At 40.9% G+C, this 22,861-nt stretch overlaps 1 protein-coding gene across 1 annotated transcript in view; it reads right to left on the reverse strand.

Annotated features, from left to right (window-relative positions):
* Positions 1-722: 722 nt before the first annotated feature.
* abhd17c (abhydrolase domain containing 17C, depalmitoylase) overlaps positions 723-22,861 on the reverse strand; it is a 33,827-nt gene continuing 11,688 nt past the window's right edge. Inside the window, exon 3 of the mRNA XM_078258789.1 lies at positions 723-4,699. Coding sequence (XP_078114915.1) covers positions 4,480-4,699 — 220 coding nt within the window. The 3' untranslated portion in view covers positions 723-4,479. The remainder of the gene's footprint in view (positions 4,700-22,861) is intronic.

Below are 22,861 nucleotides of genomic sequence, written 5' to 3' on the forward strand. Positions count from 1 at the left end.
TTCATTTTTTTTTTTTTAGCAAAAAATGAGAAAACCCAATTTTTTTTTATTCATATCATTTATTCATTGTTCATTTGGGCAAGAGGTCAATTTTTAGACGTTACTGCAATTGAAACCTATGGTGAAAGAGGATCATGTTGTCTTTATAACCCTTGTATTTCTCTACCAATACATCAATGCTGTTCTTTATTCAGAGTAATGAGCATAGGACAACTACGATTTTGGTAGAAAGGTTGGTCCAGCCAATCGGCTGACACTTGGTTTTGGCTTGACTTGGTCACAGACTCTAATCTTACAGATAAACTCTAAAATATGTTTCTGAAAACATTTGAGGAGAGAAATAGGCAATGCAGTAACAGAATCTTGATTCACATTTGACCAGCGCTGACTAGTTTTATCGCAGTTCGCAAGCAGTGAGACCGCGTAAGAGACTCCTTGGCTGTGATTGGTTGTTTTCCTTCGGGCGTGTGCAAATGCCATTGGGAGCACTAGGGAGATGCAAAGGAACTTGATTTTTACTTTTTTTTTTTTTATGTGCCAATGTCAGGATATAGTGACAGTTTGAGCAAATGTGACAAAAAGGATTTCTTTCAAGTACCAGTCAAAAGTTTGGACACACTTTCTAATTCACTTGAAGTGTGTCCAAACTTTTGACTGGTACTGTATATAAGTTACCTACTGAACCTTTAATCTTTCTAACACAGAGAAACACAAGTCAGACAGACACTTCCATGCATCCTTTATTCCGTTATAATCATTAAAACATCCACTGTGCTGCCTTCTTGCAACTACCACATGTATGACAATCTGTTTCACAGCATGTTTAAGGCTTATTTAATCTGCTTTACACATTATTACCAAAGTCTGATTCTACTACCGTCATCTGCCTTTCATTTGCATATTGTGATTCCAGTGTTAAAAGCAATGAGACTAGACTGCCCTGTGTAAGAGCTCATATTTATAGAGAAGATATTGGAGTATACCATTACAGAGGATTATCGTACAAACCAGCCTCAGAGACAGTGTAAATATATCACCATTTAGACTGGAAAACCTTGTAAAAAATGTCAGTATCAAAACAATAATCAAGACTAAAGCAGGGTCTTCATTCCCTTTAAAAAGAGGAGCTAGAGGAAAAAATACTAGAGATGATCGAGGGATCTTTATCCAAAAACATCGGCCCGGCATTAGCTATCATCAGAAAACACTAATACTCAACTGACAAACCACTTTACAGCAATACACGGATTAATCATACGATCATCACAATTTGCTATGCAAATAACCCTCAAACACAACCCTTCTCTGAAAACATGTTCAGCATTTACTTCATTTTTTTTGTGTTTTATCCAAATGTGATTAACTTATTTTTTAGTTTTTTACTAGTTTTTAGCATTTGACTTTGCAAAGGGGGAAAAGAACAAATTATTGAAATACAGTTGACACAAGTTAAAATGTCCACAACTATGAGAGGCGATTTGCATGCGTTGCTTAATTCCACAGCATTCCGTTTCCCCATCTTGGTTCTGTCAGATTGTCTTTGGAGTTTGAGCTGGGATAAGAGCAAAACTATCACAGGGCTCAGCAGAAAACTGTTGGTAGTAGCCCATGGCTGACAAAAGGGGATGAGAGTTGTCAGGCTGAATTTGGTTTCAGTACCTTGCTGTCATTTCAGTCTTCCCCAAACTGTCTGGCTTTCACAGTGATTGACTAGGAGTGTCACGATTTCGATTCAAGATCGAACATTGATCAAATTTCAACTTTTGAAATCAAAAGCAAGATTGGCGATTGCCCCGAGATTTTTTTTCTCTCTCCACCCCTACCTACTCACGCAAATCCAAAAAAACAACAGACACTGTAGCTTACCAGCTGGTAGCATACAGCTAAATACACAGTAGTTCACCGGCTGGTAGCATGCAGCTAAAGACACAGGGTAACGTTAGCTTACCGGCTAATAGCATGCAGCTGAAGACACGGGGTAACGTTAGCTTAGCTGCTGGTAGCATGCAGCTAAATACACAGGGTTACGTTAGCTTAGCGACTGGTAGCATGCAGTTAAAGACACGGGGTAATCTTAGCTTAGCAGTTGCCTGCAGCTGCCCGTGAGGGAGTTATGGAAACAAACGACGACGGTAAAGCATGTGGGCTCCGACCATGGATGTATTATATTAACGGGATACTGGATTGCCTATTCAGTTTAATAGAGTTGCTTGTCTGGCTCATACGCCAAAAAAGTTTCTACGCTTCTGGGTTTACTTCGGTGATCTGCAGCCCACTGAATATGTGCAGTAGTGTTTCTCCTACTAGCCCCGCCCGGCCCATAGACTTTACATTGTAAGAGGGAAGTTTTTCAAATATAAAAAGTCCATGGATTAAAAATTCAAAAAAGAAAGTCATAATCGACCTTGTTTACAGTTCCAGGTGTCCTGGCAGCAGATTTACAGACTCCTCTTTTACAATGGTGGCATATCAGGGAAAATCTATTTTGGGGCTGCAAGGCTGAGCACTGTTCAACGGGGCCTGGCTCTGACGGGAGTCAATGAATCATTTATGTGCACCCTGTTAAACTAATGGTGCATTCAATTATACCTACATAAACTCTGAGAAACTCAAACTGTTGTTGCAAAGTACCCTTCTGTGGCTCTTATTGTGGCACTGCTGCCGTTTCTGTTGGGAAAAAGTCTAAATAAAAAAAACGGGGTTAAGAAAATGTAATTGAATCTTGAATTTGGAGAATCGTGACACCCCTATGATTGACTGATTGATTTCTCTGATGAATAGCAGCAGTTATCAGTCCCCGTGAAGACCACCAAAGCTCTGCTGTAGTCAACAGGACCGGGTGAAATGTTTACGAACATAAGGCTTTATTTGTAGTGTGAAGTAACTAATAACACCCAGCGACAGCACAGTTCTGTGTCTTTTGTCTACAGGTAGATCCAGCACCGTGCTCCATGGCTTCACTTTACAGTACTGAGTCAAATGTGTTTCTTTGAATCAGTTGTCAAGTATTATTACCATATAATCTCCAGTTAACTAAAGTATAGCCCAGATACCTGCTGCTCTCTCTTCTACTGAGGTAAGCTTCTGTATTACCCAACATTGGGGATATTCATTACTGTGTTGCTTAGTGACAAGGTACACACCTGGTGTGATACACTATTTACAGAAACGATAAGTGAGAATTTTGATGCATACACAATGTGCACAAAATGACCACGCTAATTAGACTGTGGGTTATGGGGCAATATATATTTTTTTTTTTCCAACAATGGCTTCACCAGATGTCTAAAGGTTTTTTTTTTATAGTATGCAACACAGGTTGATAAAATCAGTTTACTCAATGACCTGTTAAAGCATTTTACAAATCGTTTGGGTCCTCTGGTAAATTCAGCATTAGATTTTGCATATAAATGTTCCACTAATCACAATTTATTTTAATAAACACTTCAGGTTCACATTGCTGTTTACCGCAGCCTTTCAAAGTGTATCATCTGTGCAATTATTGTGAACAGGCAAAATCTGTAAGTAATGAAAGTGTTGTCTGTATGCTGAATTTACCACTGGCTCCAAAGTATTCAAGGATGATTTCTCAACAAAGTTTGGCATTATTGTCTTCCTGTATGAGAGAGTAGCATGCATGAGGACTAGAAAGATCACAGCTACAAAGGCCAGATGTGCAGGGGTGCACTCTGGTTAACAGCTTCTAAACACACACACACACAGAAAAAAGTTCTACCTGCAATTAAGAAAAACATGGAATGCAGATAAACTTAATCAACATATACATATCCAAACAGAAAAAATCATTACCTGAAAATATCTGCACATTAAAAGTGCAATTGGTTTGTAACCCCTGAATGGTAACTTAAAAATACAGAAAAAGTAAAAAACTTCAAGTGTATCTCAAGGTGCAAAATTGATACTTCTTCACCTGGTATAAAAGAATACAAAAAATCAAGCTTCAACATTGCAGACTTGGTCAAAAGAAAAGCAAGGATTGTGGGCGAAACAGAGAAAAAGGAGGAAATGTGACAGAAGTTGATAGTGAGAGACTCTGGCACAAAAAAGCTCAGGGAGACGGAGTGAGTAGAGGAAGGGAAGGTGAGCTGGAGTTGAGAAATGAATCCAGATTGAGCTGTGAGTGCAAACGCTGCCTAGGCCTTGGCTCATTGGCAAACTGTGTCCTAGTGTAGAAGCACCAGCCAGGTTTTTGGGGACAGTACATGTTAAGCCAAAGCTTCACTCCTGGCCAGTGACGGCCACTGACTCTCAGCTGCACCTCAGCAATCTAAACCCCCCTCCTCTTCCGGTCCACTACACATTTCTACCCTGAAATGGCTCCGAGGACAGGGCAGAACAGTGATCAGCTGACTCTAGGCCTGCCCCTATGCTAAGAGAGGAAGTTAGGAGATGATAAGGAGGCGGCTTTTGTGTTGAGTGTGTTGAGATGAACCCTGGCCTGTGAGTGCTGAGCTCCCCTCAGGAGGTGGGAAGCTCAAAGGAGATGAACTGCTTGAGTCTCTCCAGGTACTGGGCGTACAGTTCAATGTCGTTGTGGCCGGCTCCCTCCACCCACAGGGGCTCGACGGCACGGGGGCAGCGCTCGTACATGGCCAGGCCGTGGGAGAAGTCGATCACCTCGTCTTCCGTGCCGTGGATCACAAGCACCGGGGACGCCACTTTGGACACCTTGTCAATACTATGGAGAGCGAAGAGACAGAAAAAGATTATGGGTATGAATGGGTTAGAAATTATTCCAAGGGACATACATGAAGGGGCACCTGTTATATTCTCAAATAACCTCTGGTCTAGAGGGCGATAGGATGCTCCAGGCATCTCTGGGCATGTCAAACCGAAATAAAAATGTTTAGTAATGGCGCAGCCTCTGGCTTCCCCAGTAGAATGTTCGCCCCATGTAGGCTGAGTCCGCAACGGCCTGGGTTTGAATCTGACCTGCAGCACTTTGCTGCATGTCATCTTTCTCTCCCCTCTTCCTGCCTACCCACTGTCACAATCAAATAAAGGAAAAAGCCCCACAAATAAAATTGTTTAATCATCTTATTCAAGCTGCTCTGTGATTATTTACAATGACACGGCGGCCTTTACAGGCGCTCTAATGATGTTCCTGATGGAGACCTTTTAGTTCCTGACAAATGTTATAGACCAAAATTCAAAATGAATAGAACAACTGGCGAATGGAAACTAGGGGTCGACCGATACTGGTTTTTCAAGGTCGATATCGACACCGATTATTATTACGATATTAAAAAGACAAATACATCTGATTGACAAAGAGCTGTGACACTGTTCACACAAAAAAGCTGGCAAACGTTTCAATCCTGAAAACAGAATAGCATGCATCGAGACTCAGTCAGCTTCTCTGCTGATCACAGATTCTTCCTTTATAAGTAGTTATGCATTTACAGTAAAAATTAAAATTTTTTAGTCAAAATTAACATTTTAAAATGTTACAAACCTCAACACAGAAGTTTGTTTAAATGTTTTAAGCAATTATGTAATTAAACTGAAACTCTAAACATAATACAATGTAGCGGGCATTTAAGTGGCACAGAAATGAGGCACCGAAATCCGTGTTGCTATTCCGTCAGGTAGATACTGGTCGTTTAGGCACCGGTGCCATATTAGCACCAGGTTTTACCTGGAGGTGAACAGAAAAATTGCATTGCCTGTATCTTTTTTATTGCAACCCTCCATAGAGATTTATCAGCCTACTTTAAGTAACAGACAGTAAAAATGTACTTCACACTATTATTATGGTTAAACTTTGCAATTGATCCTAGGTTCACATGCATTCCAAACCGTGAGTGCTGATCCGTCACGGACCACGGATCAACTACGGATCCGTTACACCACTAGAAATTATGGAGCAGAAGTTATCCAGAACATTTTGGCAGAACACTAGTTCTGTATCAGCGGTAGGGCTTTGACTCGAACTTCACTATTCGAATATAATTCGAATATTTAAAAAAATTGTTGATATTCGAACGAATATTAGGCAGCCCTTAATATTCAAACCTGTTATGGGCATTGTTTTTTTTGTAAATGTGTTTGCTTGTAAACGTTTTCAATTCGGATTCGAGGCTTTCATGCATTTCAAAATGTAACTCTCGCTCGGCCGTAGCGTGGTAGCGTTGCATTCCCCCGACTCATTTCCTGGTTCTCCTTCTCCATAAACAACGTGAAATCAAGGAGAGGGTTAACTTTTCCTGCTACAGATTTCCCACCGTGGTCAGAAAGCACAGGGGAGACACTTTGTTTCTCTCACTATGACTCTAGAGTCGCTACTCGCTCTGATGCTACCGGTAATCACCGTCACTCTAACACACCCCCCCCCCGACGCAAACAATGGCGCAAACGTATAAACATCAGACCACTTACGTAGGCTACGGTGAAATATCCGAACTTCCTGTTGAAAGCATACTGTTTGTGTTTAATCCAGGGTCTGACTTTTAATAAAAAAATTGTTGTGGCAATGTGTTTTTCTTCTGAAAACATCATTGCACGCCTATTGACTGATACACTGCCCTCTGGTGGACAGAACATATACGAAGTTTGATACCAATACAAGTCTTACTGAAGGCATTTAATGGTCAAAATATTATTAATAAATATTCAAATATATTTGAATATTAACGTTAATAAACAAACAAACTTCGAATATGATTTTTGGGCAAAAATCAAAGCCCTAATCAGCGGTAGCATGTCAGTCGACTTAGCCTGGTTAGCCGGGTTAGTCAAGCTCAATAGACAACCATTTGTTTTAAACTGTATGCCGACATTGTTCAGCTAAAGTCGGGTCTGTCTGTGGAAATACTTCAAACATTTCATTTACGACATCACCACCCGAATGTGTTGATTAGCGGAACGAAACAAGAACTGACTGACCCCTACCTACTCACGCAAATCCAAAAAAACAACAGACACTGTAGCGTACCAGCTGGTAGCATACAGCTAAATACACAGTAATTCACTGGCTGGTAGCATGCAGCTAAAGACACAGGGTAACGTTAGCTTAGCTGCTGGTAGCATGCAGCTAAATACACAGGGTTACGTTAGCTTAGCGACTGGTAGCATGCAGTTAAAGACACGGGGTAATCTTAGCTTAGCGGTTGCCTGCAGCTGCCCGTGAGGGAGTTATGGAAACAAACAACGAAGGTAAAGCATGTGGGCTCCGACCATGGATGTATTATATTAACTGGATACTGGATTGCCTATTCAGTTTAATAGAGTTGCTTGCCTGGCTCATACGCCAAAAAAGTTTCTATGCTTCTGGGTTTACTTCTGTGATCTGCGGCCCACTGAATATGTGCAGTAGTGTTTCTCCCACTAGCCCCGCCCGGCCCATAGACTTTACATTGTAAGAGGGAAGTTTTTCAAATATAAAAAGTCCATGGATTAAAAATTCAAAAAAGAAAGTCATAATCAACCTTGTTTACAGTTCCAGGTGTCCTGGCAGCAGATTTACAGACTCCTCTTTTACAATGGTGGCATATCAGGTAAAATCTATTTTGGGGCTGCAAGGCTGAGCACTGTTCCTCGGGGCCTGGCTCTGACTTTGTTTCTCTCACTATGACTCTAGAGTCACTACTCGCTCTGATGCTACCGGTAATCACAGTCACTCTCTCACTCTAACACACACTCCCCACACACACACACACACCCACCCACCCACCTCGCAAACACCAGCGCAAACGTATAAACATCAGACCACTTACGTAGGCTACGGTGAAATATCCGAACTTCCTGTTGAACGCATACAGTTTGTGTTTAATCTAGGGTCTGACTTTTAATAAAAAAATTGTTGTGGCAATGTGTTTTTCTTCTGAAAACATCCTTGCACGCCTATTGACTGATACACTGCCCTCTGGTGGACAGAACATATACGAAGTTTGATACCAATACAAGTCTTACTGAAGGCATTTAATGGTCAAAATATTAATAAATATTCAAATATATTTGAATATTAATAAACAAACAGACTTCGAATATGATTTTTGGGCAAAAATCAAAGCCCTAATCAGCGGTAGCATGTCAGTCAACCATTTGTTTTAAACTGTATGCCGACACTGTTCAGCTAAAGTCGGTCTGTCTGTGGAAATACTTCAAACATTTCATTTATGACATCACCACCCGAATGTGTTGATTAGCGGAACGAAACAAGAACTGACTGACATGCTGCGTTCATGCCACCTGGGAATAACAGGGGATGCGTGTTCTTCTTCTGTTATATTGGCGTTTCGCATAACAACTTGTTGCATGACTGCCACCAACGGTAGCCTAGAGCAGTGGTTCCCAACCTGGGGTCCGGGGACCCCTCAGGGGGGCAGCAAAGATTACAGGGGGTGCGCAAGTCTTTATCTAGTTTGAGGTTGAGGTAAAAAAAATATATATATATATATATTTGCATGTTAAACAAATGATGATAATACACTAGAATATATAATGTATACAAAAGTCTGAATAAGAACTATATATTTTTGTTCTCGCTTAAAATTGTAGGCAGGATACTTAGTAGGCCAAACCTCCGGGACCTCTTAACCTGTGACCCTTGCTGTCATCAGGTCAGCTGCTAGCTGCCATCATCCTCATTTTTCCTGCCAGCACAGCATCACTATTTTATGAATGAAACATGGCGGAGAAACGTAAAAGTGCTGATAACTCCTCTGTATCAAAAAAGAAAGTAAGGCTGTATCTCGAGAGTTACCTCAACTTCGGTTTCGGAGGGGGGGGGGGCTCAGCTTTTCTTAGACATAAGTAGGGGGGGGCGCCAAGGAAAAAAGGTTGGGAACCACTGGCCTAGAGCATCAGGAGCGTGAAAACATGGAGGCCACAATAACAAAAGATTTGCTGCTGTTTTCTTATACGAGCATAGAAACAGCACATGGACAGGTGTTTGTTTTATCTGCAGGACAACAAACGGGAAAGGACACAGATAAGGTGTTGTTTTTTTTATACATTGGCCTATTTATGAATAATTTGAAACATGTTATGTCTGTGTATGTTTCTTGGCAGAGGCATTTGTACACAATAAACCGTTTACTGTCATTGAAATATGTTCAGTGAACCAAAGTCGCCTACATCAAACGTCCGTTGTCAACAACGCGTCATCAACTGGGAAACTCGGTTAGCAAAATCTACTGTGTAGTTTCCCACCTCTGATTCTAACCGGAAGGGACGTGAATGATGACGTTTTCACTCGGAAAAATGTTTTTCCGATGTCGAACGCAGCATAAGGTGAGTCCTTCTCCCCACAGTGTTCAGGCAGCCTTCCGCTGCAGATTCAGACTGTGTCGAAGTAATAATAAATGCTATATATTGCTGCGGATATGATGAGAATACTTATTAAAGCATATGGTCAAAGTGCTTGAATGCCTTTTATTCAGTTCAATGTGCCTGCCCAGTTTAGGCATTATCAACAGGTCAGAGGCTTATGATGGAGCATTACTGAAATAAGTGGGGTTTCTTTTTCTTTTTGACAATATGCCACTATGTGAGTGCCTTACACTAAAGCCACTAAATGATTATTTTTATTTTCTGCACTTTTAAAAAAAAATGTTCCCCCTTGTACTGTAACCTGGAGGTTTATGCAAGGAAAAGTGTGCTCTAAAAATGGACCAATAATTTAGTCAGCCTTGTTTGGGGCCTTGAAGCACGTCATGCCTCTGTTCCAAGGCTTGGAACATAGGGTGTCCAGAATAGAAGAAACTAGCTATTCATCCACAGCCTGTTCACCTTGAAAATAATCTCATTCTGAGATAAACTGTAAAATAACAGCAGAAAAACAATAAGTATCACTTGTGAGAGGTCTTAATTCAATGGTATTTGAGTCAACCCTGAAAAACAACCCTGAACAACTCTACAACTGATGTGTAATATACGGAAGAAAAAAAAAAAAGGAGGCCAAACCCCAGCATCCCGCTTGATAGGAGGACTGCTGCTATATGCTGACAGAGGGCTCCTGCTGGTTTCTATAGAGGTCCAGCTGGGAAGCGTTGACACCAGAGATCTTATCTTCCCAGTCACGCATTATAATTCAGAACCAGGAAACCTTGACAAAATAATGAATAACAACAGTAGTTAACATGCAATGGTAAAAGTGGCCCCACCAAAATTAGTTGAGGGTAAATGAAAATTAAGATATTTAATTGGCAAGGACATGCACCCAGTAAGCATTGTTAAAAAATGCTGGATTTCAACGCTTACTTTTTAAAGTGGTTGCCAGGCTTGGCAACCATGCATCAGCTTTTTTGCTTGCCAAAACTCGCAACCGTTACTGTTGAACCCTGGTTGTGCTGCATGTGCCAAGAATGATCACTAATTTATCTTGTTCCTAAATTAGTTATTTTTTTCCTGAAACAAAGATCAGAAAAGTAAACACGGCTAGTTTTCGTTAGAAAAATGTACCAATTTAGCTAACTGTTTACTTGACATTCAATAATAAAAAAACACATACAATTAAAATCTGTCAAGTCTGGCAATAAAAGTCTGGCTGTGACGGTAGTTTTTTTTCTTACCACTGTGAAAAAGCAACGTATCACCACGGCATGGCGGTTAACTGCAACCCCCTTATGAGAGTAGCGTATGTTAGAGCGAGAATGGCAGGGTGCCTTAAAGCGTAACTCTCGCCAAAATGCAACCTAGGGTCTTTTTGTGAATGTACCTGAGTCAAACTTTCATTTAAAAGCACATTTAGAATGGAAGCATCACTTTTAAGATTTACCGTATCTTCGTTTTTCGGTCAAATGGCCTTTTGAATGGGAGTCTTATGGGCACTTTTATGCTAGCCTCAAAATACCTATTTTAAAACACTAAGAAGGCTTGACACAACATGAAACTTTGCTCCAAGTATCACCAGGGTCTCTACACATGAACTCGAGCATTGACAACATTGTTTGCGTACACAGAGTTTACTAAAAAGAAAAGTTTTAAACAACTCACTGTAGCTGTTGTTCTTCCGGTCGCCGTCTATCGAGCCAGTCAAAAATAGTTGAGGGAGGAGAGTAAAGATGGAAAGCTCCTAAACCTTAGTTCCAAATAAATGCACGGATAATTTGTTGTTTTGTCGTTAGTGAAACACAATATTGACCTTGTAGTTGAAAAAGGAGCCTCATATAAGAATGCCATTTCCTCCTATGGAGTTTGTTCATTCGCATTCTGAAATCGCCTATTTTTGACTGGGAAAATGGCAGATAGCGTAAACAACTGCTAACGTGAGTTGCTCTGACTTGCTTTTCGGTCAATCTTAAAAGTGACGCTTCCGTCCTAAATATGCTTTTAAACGAAAGTTCCATCTCGGGTACATTCACAAAAAGACCCAAGGTTGCAATTTCCTCGGCACCTGAGTGTATATAGAGTTGTTCTTCACTCTAGGTCATGGCAGCCAAAATCCATTCACACACAATTACTGTACAAATAGAAATATCAAATTGTAACTTAATCTTACCTTAATACACTGTCTAAAAGAGAAAGACAAGCATCCCTCAGCTGATACTGATTTATTGGCAAACCGATTTAAAGAGCTCATATTATTAGAGATGCACCGATTACAATTTAATTTTTTCTAACCACTTTACAGCACACACAAATATTTATTTTCTATCTTTTCTTTAATAGAAAATTTACCATTTTTCATAGAACATTTTTTGACTAGATAACCGATCACTATAAAATAGAACTATATAAATTACTACTGGTGGGGGAAATTCACACACATCTAAAGTGCAATGTTATGGAAGAACCATTTCCTTCTTTTCACATCCAATATCTAACTACATTTTTTTTTATATATATATTTAGCCAACTAAACTTCTGTATGTATGAAAACAGGGAAAACAGGTAAGGGCAAGAAAATAATATATAAATAACAAATAAAAATAAAATAAATATAGCCTTGCAGTATAAAGATATTTCTGAAAACACACACACACAGGCCTCTTTGAACGTCAACAGTAACGTTACCTGAAAACAGCGTGTAGTTCCTTTTTTAGCAACTTTGCTTTATTTGTCATTGTGCATAAATATGAACAATACCGTTGCTGTCAACAGGCTTATCTGCTGCTAACATTAGCTACCTGCGGTAGGTTTTTAATGTTGGTTTTGAGCGCTATGCACCCCACTAACCTGGAAAGCGTTTTAAACAGTAACGTTAATACAGCGTGTCGGAGGAATACAGCGTCTCTTTCTTTTTTTTTTTTTACACAGTGGCCAGCGGGGTGTCAGAGGCTGAGGCACCACAGTGTTCGCTAACGTTAGCTTCTTGTCTCATCTGGGGTCTGATAAACAGTAAGTTCATCAAAGTCAGCGTGCCCAACGCTATTTTCCGATAAACTGTAGCTGTCATATTTCACGGGACCCGTGTGAGTGCAGTTTTCATGTTCCAGTTCAGCCTCAGAGGGGAGAGAGAGCAGCTGACTGTTCGCCTGAGATCAGTAGAGCAGACGGCTCTGCAGAGCTGTGTATAATTACGACTTTATGACATTTCATAAACAGCTGATTGAGCGGCAGTGCGCTGCTGCTACATGCATATAGCGAAAACCCTGCATGTGCACGTGTGGTGCGGATGTTGCACGATGTAAATCATGTGCCTCCTGAGTGAATTTGACCGGCATAAAATCGACATATGCCAGACTGACCGGCAGGTCGCCGGTCATGGCCGATGACGTGAAAAACGGCCAATTCCGGTCAATCGGTGCATCTCTACATATTATCCTCATTTTCAGGTTCAGATGGTAACTCCATTTGGGGGGGGGACTTTGGGCTTTTTCACTTTGTAAACCTATTACATGCACAAAAAAGATATATATAACACAGGAAAGGGAAAAACGCCGTGGCCGGGTTGGGTCAGTAGGTAGAGCAGGCGCACATAAACTGAGAGGCTCATGCCTCGACGCAGAGGTCCAGGGTTTGAGTCCGACCTGTGACGATTTCCTGCATGTCTTCCCCCTCTCTCTCCCCTTTCTCACCTAGCTGTCCTATCCATTAAAGGCAGAAAAGCCCAAAACATCTTTAAAAAAAAACATCCCTCAGCTGATACTGATTTATTGGCAAACTGATTTAACACCAACGTCAGACAGCGTCTGGTTGTCATGGCTGAGAACATTTGTGTGCCTTAGTTATATAAAAGCCTGACACACCAAGTCGACGGCCGCTGACTACCGCCTCTCGTCGGCCCTCATCGCCTTTGAATGGGCCAAAAATTAGCACTGGAGCACACCACACATACTACAGCCGATTTGCTCTAGCCAGAAGCGGCAGAACCAAACAGAGCCTACGGTCCCCTCTGCTTCACTCCCCACCGGGAAGACAGCGGTATCGGGAGATGGCTCACTGGACTGTGCCTCTCCCCATGAACAAACGCTGTGTCGGGTGGGCAAACTCATGTGATGCACATATTTCTGTTACTCTAGTCCTATTTACTATTTCATTATTTCATCCATGCGTGGCGCAGCGGATCCGTGCGCACTGTCACCTGCTGTGGAGACGCTGGCCTCACTAACCTATCCTCCTCTGAGTCGGATCTCCCTCGCGCTGGACTCCGTTTCACTGAGCATGCTAACACTTAGAAAATAAATAAATTGCATTACATCAGTGAGTTCAAACTGCTTATTCTGCGTAATTTGGACTGACACTGAGATGCATGTTGTTCTGTAACTGGTGTGGCGCTACCACTATTATCTTGATTTCCACTTCGACATTAGAGCAGCTCAAAGACTTGAGACTCGACTTGGACTTCCAAAAAATGACTTGTGAGCATCTCTGCAAGCTAGCTTGCTTGCGATAGGGCTAATTGTTTAGCGGTGCAGAGGGCGCAGAGAGAGGTCTATTACGGTTGTTATATTAAATATCATGGTTTATTAACGTTAGCTTATTTTGTAACTTGAAGGTATATAGAGATCTTTTAAAAGACATGTTATGTTGGAATAAATATGCTTAAACAAGTAGTTATGTACATCTCGTTGTATGCTACTTTGCCTTTTATGGACGTGTACAAAAATAGTTATTCCAATAGTTCGAACCTGTGTTTTCGGAAGGAACATTCGAAAGTAATCTTTGACCCGTTTTGACAGCTCTGTGTATTGGATTGATCAGATTAAATCAAAAATGTAAGGAGCCTTGTGTGCCCGTCACAGTCGTTTGTTTGTTTTCCTCACTCTTGTTTCCAAGCTGAACAGCCAATCAGATGAATTGGCCAAAAACAGGCCGACAGTTGGTCGTTGGCGGCTTGGTGTGTCAGGGCCTTAAGTGCTAACATATTACACCGAAAATACCGTCTTGGTGAACTGTGTGGCACTGGAGCAATAACTGAACTTGATAAGGATCATAAAATAATTATCGCCTCGCTCTCCTCTCACAGCCCTGACAACAGTGGACTGCTTTAACACCACTCTGCACACACACACCTGTAGATCATACACACAGATAGCACGTCCCAATGTGCCGTCCAATCTTACAACACTTTGCGGAAACCTACACTTAATATTCCTCACCATGCTACACTGCAGACTACAAATCTGTGGAGACAGCATACTCATTAAATTTTAACATTGACTGTTGTAATTTGTTCACACAAGCAGTGATCCCTTGTGTGACCAAATGATGAACCCAGTGAGGTGGCATGATATTACCACAACAACACTGTCATAATGGCACTCCTTGGCTCTAAAGTAGCCACCAGTTTTTGGTCAAAACAGAACAGTGGCTCATACTGACACCGCAAGTGTAGCAGTTGGCTTCCTACAGACACCAGGTTGAGCTGTGTGCAAGATTTCTCAACATGTATATACAAGACAAACACTCGCCACTCATTACTTGACTTATCAGTTAGATTACATAAACTGCACTGACATATGACTATAATTAAATTAAGTATACAAGATATGGGCGGAATATTTCCACATCAAGTTGCAGATAAGGAATGCAGCTTTTGTTGAGCTGTTACATGCTGTGTTCCAGTTTGATGCTTGCTTTTTTCACCTACCTAATATTTGTTTGTTAAAGACGGTGTTACTCGACAAGAAAACAACTTTTTAGGTGATTCAACAGCTCCTTCATTGGCATTCAACAAAAAGACTTGCTGAGTTTACAATAACAGCCCCCACTTCGTCACAATTTGTAAACGATCATACTGGTAGTTATATTTAGACAGAGCATATAATACACATAGTATGTAAATAGTCAACAGTCTTTCCCACAGGTTGAGAGTTTAATTGTGGCGGTGCGAGATGTGACGGCACGGCGTGTAATGGCTGCGTTCAGTATTAAACTAGTACAACAAAGGTTTATTAGCCTAATTATATTGAAAACAATGACTACAACATCAACATAATTTAGAAAAAAATAACAAAAAAAACTAGAAGATGATACAGATGAAGTGTAGCTTATAATGTGCTTTGTCAATTAAATCAGGTTGGTTTTTCATAAATGTTATGGTTCATACCGGATTATCCGGAGCCCAAATGTATTAACTTAAAACCATAGCCTACTATGATCCATACAGAAAGTTGCTTACGTGTTATTATAAATCTTTGGGCACGGCATGTCTCCTCCTAACTCCTGTTTAATCATATTACACTAAGGATTACAAACTTAGTTCTTGTTCATTTTGTTTGTTATAGATCATTGTTTTTGAATAGGAAATGAATGTCTAAAATGAAATTTTGTAATGTCGCTTTTTTAGTAGGAGTGTTGTCAAGATCATGATTCGTTTTTGAACGTGTGAGGATCCTAATAAACACGCTGTTTTGTATTATAACGTAATGTGTCCTGTTGCACTGAATATATCATCTTAAAAGATATCCGTCATTCAAAAAACTCTGGATTGTAGTTTAAAACTTTTACAACCAACTTAATAAAATGCTGGATTTTATTTGAGCTTGAGTCTAAAATTAAAGTTAATGGGTACGGGCACAGAGACCAAGCAACGATTAGCTCCGGTTTAGCCGTTAGCTCTGGTTAACTTCATTAGAAAGATCAGCTGGAGCGGAGGAGACTGCTGTGGGGAGGGTGAACAACCAGACACTGAAAAATGACGTTCGGGAAGCTTTCACAGCATTGTGGCCGCGGCGCTTTTACCGTTTATCAGTACAGTCAAGGGCCAGCAGTCGTATAGGACCTGAACATGTGTGTGTATTTCAGGCCTGTGTGTAGAGTGTAAATTGTAATTTCCCCACTGGGGATCAATCAAAATTTAAATAAAATGTTTAGCCAGGATATGAGTGATTCCCTAAGTTAACACTTAACTTAACAAAAGTTGATTAAAATGATAAAATACTTTCACTGATGGTCCTAAAAGCAGGACCAAAAATGTGTCACTCACTGCAATAGCTGTATGAGTGATGGCTGATCCAGGCATTTTGTATGGATCGTATTAGCTATACATTTCATCTCATTCATCTCTCATTCATTTCTGATCCTTTGTTTACTGTAATCTGTTGTGCTCCTGGTTCACCAGTTCCCCCCAAAAAATAGCACCCCAATTCATTCTGTTAAAACACTTCCTAACACACAGCACTGTGAGCGACTGAACCGTGCAGATGGGTAGTAATTGCTGCTTTCCTCCTAAAAAAAAGTGGGGTGAGACATTGATAAAAAAAATTGCTACATTAGGTTGTCGAACACCCATTGTTTTATTATCACTAATTTTACAGATGGTTTAATTGATGTAACTGATTAAAATGATCGATCCATGGCAATATTCTACTTTGAAAACACTTAATATGCAGAAACAGCATGCTCCCTTTGCTGACTCCTAAGCAGTAGCGATAAGACGGGCCATCTGCAGCGAGATAGATTTAATTAAACAGAAGCTCTGTATAAACTCTGTATATTAAAAGCCATTACTTTGAAGCATGTGGGCTGGGAATTCCATGACTGCAAGTTGGTGCCTTTTTTCAGTCAACCCCGAAAAGATTAATCACAAGCCTGCAGTTTGAATAAGGTACAGAGTTATTTAACCTAACACTATGACAAAAGTCTGTTTTTCTGTTATCACAATTGTCACAAACTTGCATGCGTGTAAGGGGTGCATATCAATAACGTTCTGACAAAAGGATAAAGCAGTGCACTTCAAACAAAAGCATGGTGGGTTAGGAAAAATATGAATGAAAGGATAAACAATTGTTCAAAATCTGTCATATCATTGCAAGAAAAGAATCATGCAAGAAAAAAATAACTGAGGATAGAAGACTAAGAAACATGGGGGTAATAACAGAACCAACCCAAGGTGTGTCTCAATTTGGATACTTCCGTTAGTACACTTAAATGTAGCCCACTGGGTACACCGTGTACTCACTGTGTAGTGTGGAAATTTCAACAGGGTAGTGTTGTCTCAAATCACAGGAGGCCGTTGCACTGACTGGAAATTACTCTTATTCATAGGTTAAAATGTAACTGGGCAGAGCGTTTCCCCCACCTATTGGCGCCTGCAAAAAATCTATACAGGCTTGTTTTCTCACTATCCGACTACAGTATAGTGGTACTAATTGAAATAAATTACATTTGTATGGTTCAGTGTTCACTGTTTCAATCGCAACCGCTGCAGCTTCCTCGCCGCCATTTTCACAAGTTAATACATCCTACATCTCCGTGGTCAAACCAGCCTGCCGCTAATAATTGGAGTGCACCTGTTAAGAATAATGAAATAAGTTTTGGGGTAAACTAAAACATCAATAATGCACAAAATATATCACAAATATCAAGCGAAATCGGTATTGAATTGTATCGAATCATGACTCAAAGTGTTGATATTGAATCGCATTGTCACTGTGCGATTACATAACCGCAAAAAGTGTGCGATTTCAGTAAACATACATTGGGGCAAAAAAGTATTTAGTCAGCCACCAATTGTGCAAGTTCTCCCACTTAAAAATATGAGAGAGGCCTGTAATTTTCATCATAGGTACACTTCAACTATGACAGACAAAATGAGAAGAAAAAAAATCCAGAAAATCACATTGTAGGATTTTTAATGAATTTATTTGCAAATTCCTCGGGAAAATAAGTATTTGGTCACCTACAAACAAGCAAGATTTCTGGCTCTCACAGACCTGTAACTTCTTCTTTAAGAGGCTCCTCTGTCCTCCACTCGTTACCTGTATTAATGGCACCTGTTTGAACTTGTTATCAGTATAAAAGACACCTGTCCACAACCTCAAACAGTCACACTCCAAACTCCACTATGGCCAAGACCAAAGAGCTGTCAAAGGACACCAGAAACAAAATTGTAGACCTGCACCAGGCTGGGAAGACTGAATCTGCAATAGGTAAGCAGCTTGGTGTGAAGAAATCAACTGTGGGAGCAATTATAAGAAAATGGAAGACATACAAGACCACTAATAATCTCCCTTGATCCGGGGCTCCACGCAAGATCTCACCCCGTGGGGTCAAAATGATCACAAGAACGGTGAGCAAAAATCCCAGAACCACACGGGGGGACCTAGTGAATGACCTGCAGAGAGCTGGGACCAAAGTAACAAAGGCTACCATCAGTAACACACTACGCCACCAGGGACTCAAATCCTGCAGTGCCAGATGTGTCCCCCTGCTTAAGCCAGTACATGTCCAGGCCCGTCTGGAGTTTGCTAGAGAGCATTTGGATGATCCAGAAGAGGATTGGGAGAATGTCATATGGTCAGATGAAACCAAAATAGAACTTTTTGGTAAAAACTCAACTCGTCGTGTTTGGAGGGGAAAGAATGCTGAGTTGCATCCAAAGAACACCATACCTACTGTGAAGCATGGGGGTGGAAACGTCATGCTTTGGGCCGTTTTTCTGCAAAGGGACCAGGGCGACTGATCCGTGTAAAGTAAAGAATGAATGGGGCCATGTATCGTGAGATTTTGAGTGAAAACCTCCTTCCATCAGCAAGGGCATTGAAGATGAAACGTGGCTGGGTCTTTCAGCATGGCAATGATCCCAAACACACCGCCCGGGCAACCAAGGAGTGGCTTCGTAAGAAGCATTTCAAGGTCCTGGAGTGGCCTAGCCAGTCTCCAGATCTCAACCCAATAGAAAATCTTTGGAGGGAGTTGAAAGTCCGTGTTGCCCAGCGACAGCCCCAAAACATTACTGCTCTAGAGTAGATCTGCATGGAGGAATGGGCCAAAATACCAGCAACAGTGTGTGAAAACCTTGTGAAGACTTAAAGAAAACGTTTGACCTCTGTCATTGCCAATAAAGGGTATATAACAAAGTATTGAGATGAACTTTTGTTATTGACCAAATACTTATTTTCCACCATAATTTGCAAAAAAAATTCAAAAAGAAAAATTCTACAATGTGATTTTCTGGATTTTTTTTTCTCATTTTGTCTCTCATAGTTGAAGTGTACCTATGATGAAAATTACAGGCCTCTCTCATATTTTTAAGTGGGAGAACTTGCACAATTGGTGGCTGACTAAATACTTTTTTGCCCCACTGTAAAAGGTGTACTGTGCGTGTGACACTCTGTGTGCACTGCAGTTTCCATGTTGTAACAGACTTCACTTTACCGACAGTGTTCACAACAGATAAAGCCACCGTGTCTTAAGAAGTTTGTCGTTTACCGTTACTCACTTTACATCGTCTTTGCCATCTCCTTTTCCTCTCGCTTTTTTCCCCTCACACAGCTGCTGCAATACCTCCGACATCGCTCACCAGTGGGCGCTGCCCTTGCTTCACCACTCAGACACTGGAGTTTTCGCTCTCACAAATGTCTCATGCATGGTTATGTGTTGAATCTATGTGAATCTGCCCTAGGGCTGGGCGATATGGCAAAAAATATGATCACGATAATTTTTTCCATATTGATCAATATCGATATTTATCACGATATATAATTTGATAATGCTGCCAGTTTGAAGAGTATCCTGATAATGACGGAAGCCTGAAGAAACCAGAGGGTTCATTAGTTAAACTTTAGAATATAGTTAATTAACATTAAAAAAGAATAACCTAATGTAACATTTAACTGTGCAAACATGGCTTGGTTTAGAATATATTGTGTGATAAAAGAACATATTGAGTAACATCCAAATGTAAACATTTTACTTTGCAAACGTGCTTTATCTGCCTTAACAAAACAGTACAAGTAAGTAATGTAAATGCAAAAGCTGTGACTACTATCACATTCACTTTTCATATGGGGCAATGGTTGCAAAAGACGACACAATTGATTGTTGTTTTTCAGACCCACTAGCGCTGCTAACAGCAGAAGAACCACTAGGATGTTGGACAAAACTTGTGGGCAGACTAATGTTAACATGGGCCCGCATTTTCAAAATCTTGCTGCGTTTGCTGGGACGGTACCTTTTCCAAGTGACAGAAAAGATTGGTTGCGTTTCCCGTCTTGGTCGACACCGACCGGCGGCATATTTTGTGTGTTAATCTGCGCTTCGTCGCTTTTGAGATAACCACTTCCGTATAATTGACGTCGTGTTACCTTTTTTGTCAACAATTTCCTCAGCTTTGGAGGATGACGCAAATTCACTTTCACCGTCGCTTTCGTGCCCATGCCCCTCGGTTCAACTGATTTCTTACATTTTCTTCACTGCCGGTAGCTCAAACAATGCTCTGAGTAGGAAATGGGCGTGTACTTTGATGTGCAATCCAAAAAAACCTCTTCTATTGATGTTTTTCTGACGGTTGGCAAACAACTTTTGGTGTGCATTACCACCACCTTCTGAAATGGAATGGCGTATTTCTGCTGTGCGATAGGCTGTTAGATCTATCCAAATCAAGTAAAATACATCCAAAGTTAATCGTTTCATCGCCCAGCACTAATCTTAAACGCGCCCCTCAAAACAACGTCCACAATAGATATGACCAGTTAGTTTGTTTAGGCAGTAGTGCGTGTGTCGCGTAGTGGGTGTGTCGCGTATGGTCACATGAGTGTAGTATTAGAAGTATAGACCAGGGGTCTTCAACGTTTTTTAAGCCAAGGACCCCTTATCAGAGAAAGACAGAGCAGGGACCCCCTACTACATATATTTCATAAAATTAAGTTGCATATTTAACTGGGCCTACAATAAAAGCCTAAAGCTTTCATACCTTTTTAGTGCATAGAAAACTAAGCTATAAAAAATAATTGTTGATGTGAATTTATAAATCATGTTTTAATGGTAAACATTTAGGATGAACTGTATCTGTGAATGGCCTACCTTAATGACTACCTTACCTCGCCAGTAAGCCTATCATTAATGTGTTTTTTTTCACAAATAGGCTGATTTATATTTGCTAATAATATGTTGGGATAGACATTTTAATTTTTGAAAAACTTGCAGAAGTTGCATATAAACTCCATTTTGCCAGTTAGACGTGGGAGTTTCTCTGCATCCTTTGATCTACTTATCCCCCACGACGTTATAGGTGTGCAAAGTATTTTTCTGTAATGAAAACACTTTAAAAAAATGTACATACTAAGTAGTGTTCAAAGGGATCTAGCCAATTGGTCTGCGCTGCCGGCATCGCTACGGTCCAGGATTTCTGTGGTTAAAATGAACATAGTTCCTCGTGTGAATTTCTTAAGTACAATGATCCCCTTACCCCCACCAATAAATTTCTGGAAGAAACTTGATACCGTAATTCGGGAGTATATTTGGAATAATAAACAACCCAGGCTAAAATACTCTACCCTGCAACGTACCGCAAACATGGGGAGGCCTGGCCCTCCCTAACCTTAAAGTGTACCACAGAGCCTTTCAGCTACGGACCCTCAGAGTGTGGATGGACCCCTCATCTACAGTCCCATGGAGAGAAATAGAGCAAAACCTCACTGGAAGTCTAAGACTGCAAGACCTTGCCTTCACAGGTGTGTATCCAAAAAGGTGTATGCTCGCCTATGGCCCTATTATCACCAACACATTGACCAAATTTAAACAGGTAGAGGAGCAACTACGCTACACCAATAAGTGGCATTTGAACACCCCAATTTGGCACAACATACACTTAATGTCTGGTAACAAACCTTTTGTTTATAACCAGTGGAGTGACAGAGGTATTTATACTCCAGACCAGTTATTCAATGATGAAGGTATAAGTTTTGAAGACCTGAGAGCAAAACAATGGATTGTAAACACAGACGTTTGATGATGTAGGGAAGTTGCGTGGAATTATGGGAGTTTTTATTGCTAAACACTATCGTTGATTAGAATGCTGTTCACGGACGAGTTTACCCATTCAAGTTTATTCACGTTACGTTTAGTAACGTTTATTCATATCATGCTAATAAAATGGCTGCAGTTTCCCCAACATAATTACGTGTTTCTTGATTCAATCTGTATTGGTAGCTAACCAGTTAGCTAGTGAGCCGGCAAGCTAACATTAGCAGCTAACGTTAGCAGGTTTTACCACACTATCACAGTCTATTTCACATGCCAATGTCACCTTTTGGATTTTACTGGGCGGACAGGTTTGTTTTAACGCTAGCTAGCTACTCAACGAGGCTGACAGACAGGTGTGGGTGGGGATTCTCCGCGATGGCGATGATGTTCGATGCCTGTTGTGCAGCAGCAGAACATCTCCCAGCTGCCCGATCTCCCCCTTCACTTTTCGTTTTGGTGCTTAACACACGTGTTGTCGGGTTAATTTAGCTAGCTAACTGTAAAGACAGCTAAACGCGAAGGGGGGAGAAATTCGGCAGGGAGGAGATTTTCGGTACAAACACCGTTAGCGTTTACGGAGACGTAGCTAGCTAGCTAACATTATGGATGGACGATGTTGTGACTTGGATGCCTGGGTCTGATATTCTCTGTTTCCCGACGCTTCATTAAACTAGCGTTATCGCCGTAAGCACCGGCTGGGGTTAACGGTAACTAGCTATTGCTACATGTCCCGGCTGTGTTGTCAGCTATCATCCAGAATGAT

This window comes from Sander vitreus, chromosome 1 (genome assembly GCF_031162955.1).
Source record: "Sander vitreus isolate 19-12246 chromosome 1, sanVit1, whole genome shotgun sequence".
NCBI lineage: Eukaryota > Metazoa > Chordata > Actinopteri > Perciformes > Percidae > Sander > Sander vitreus.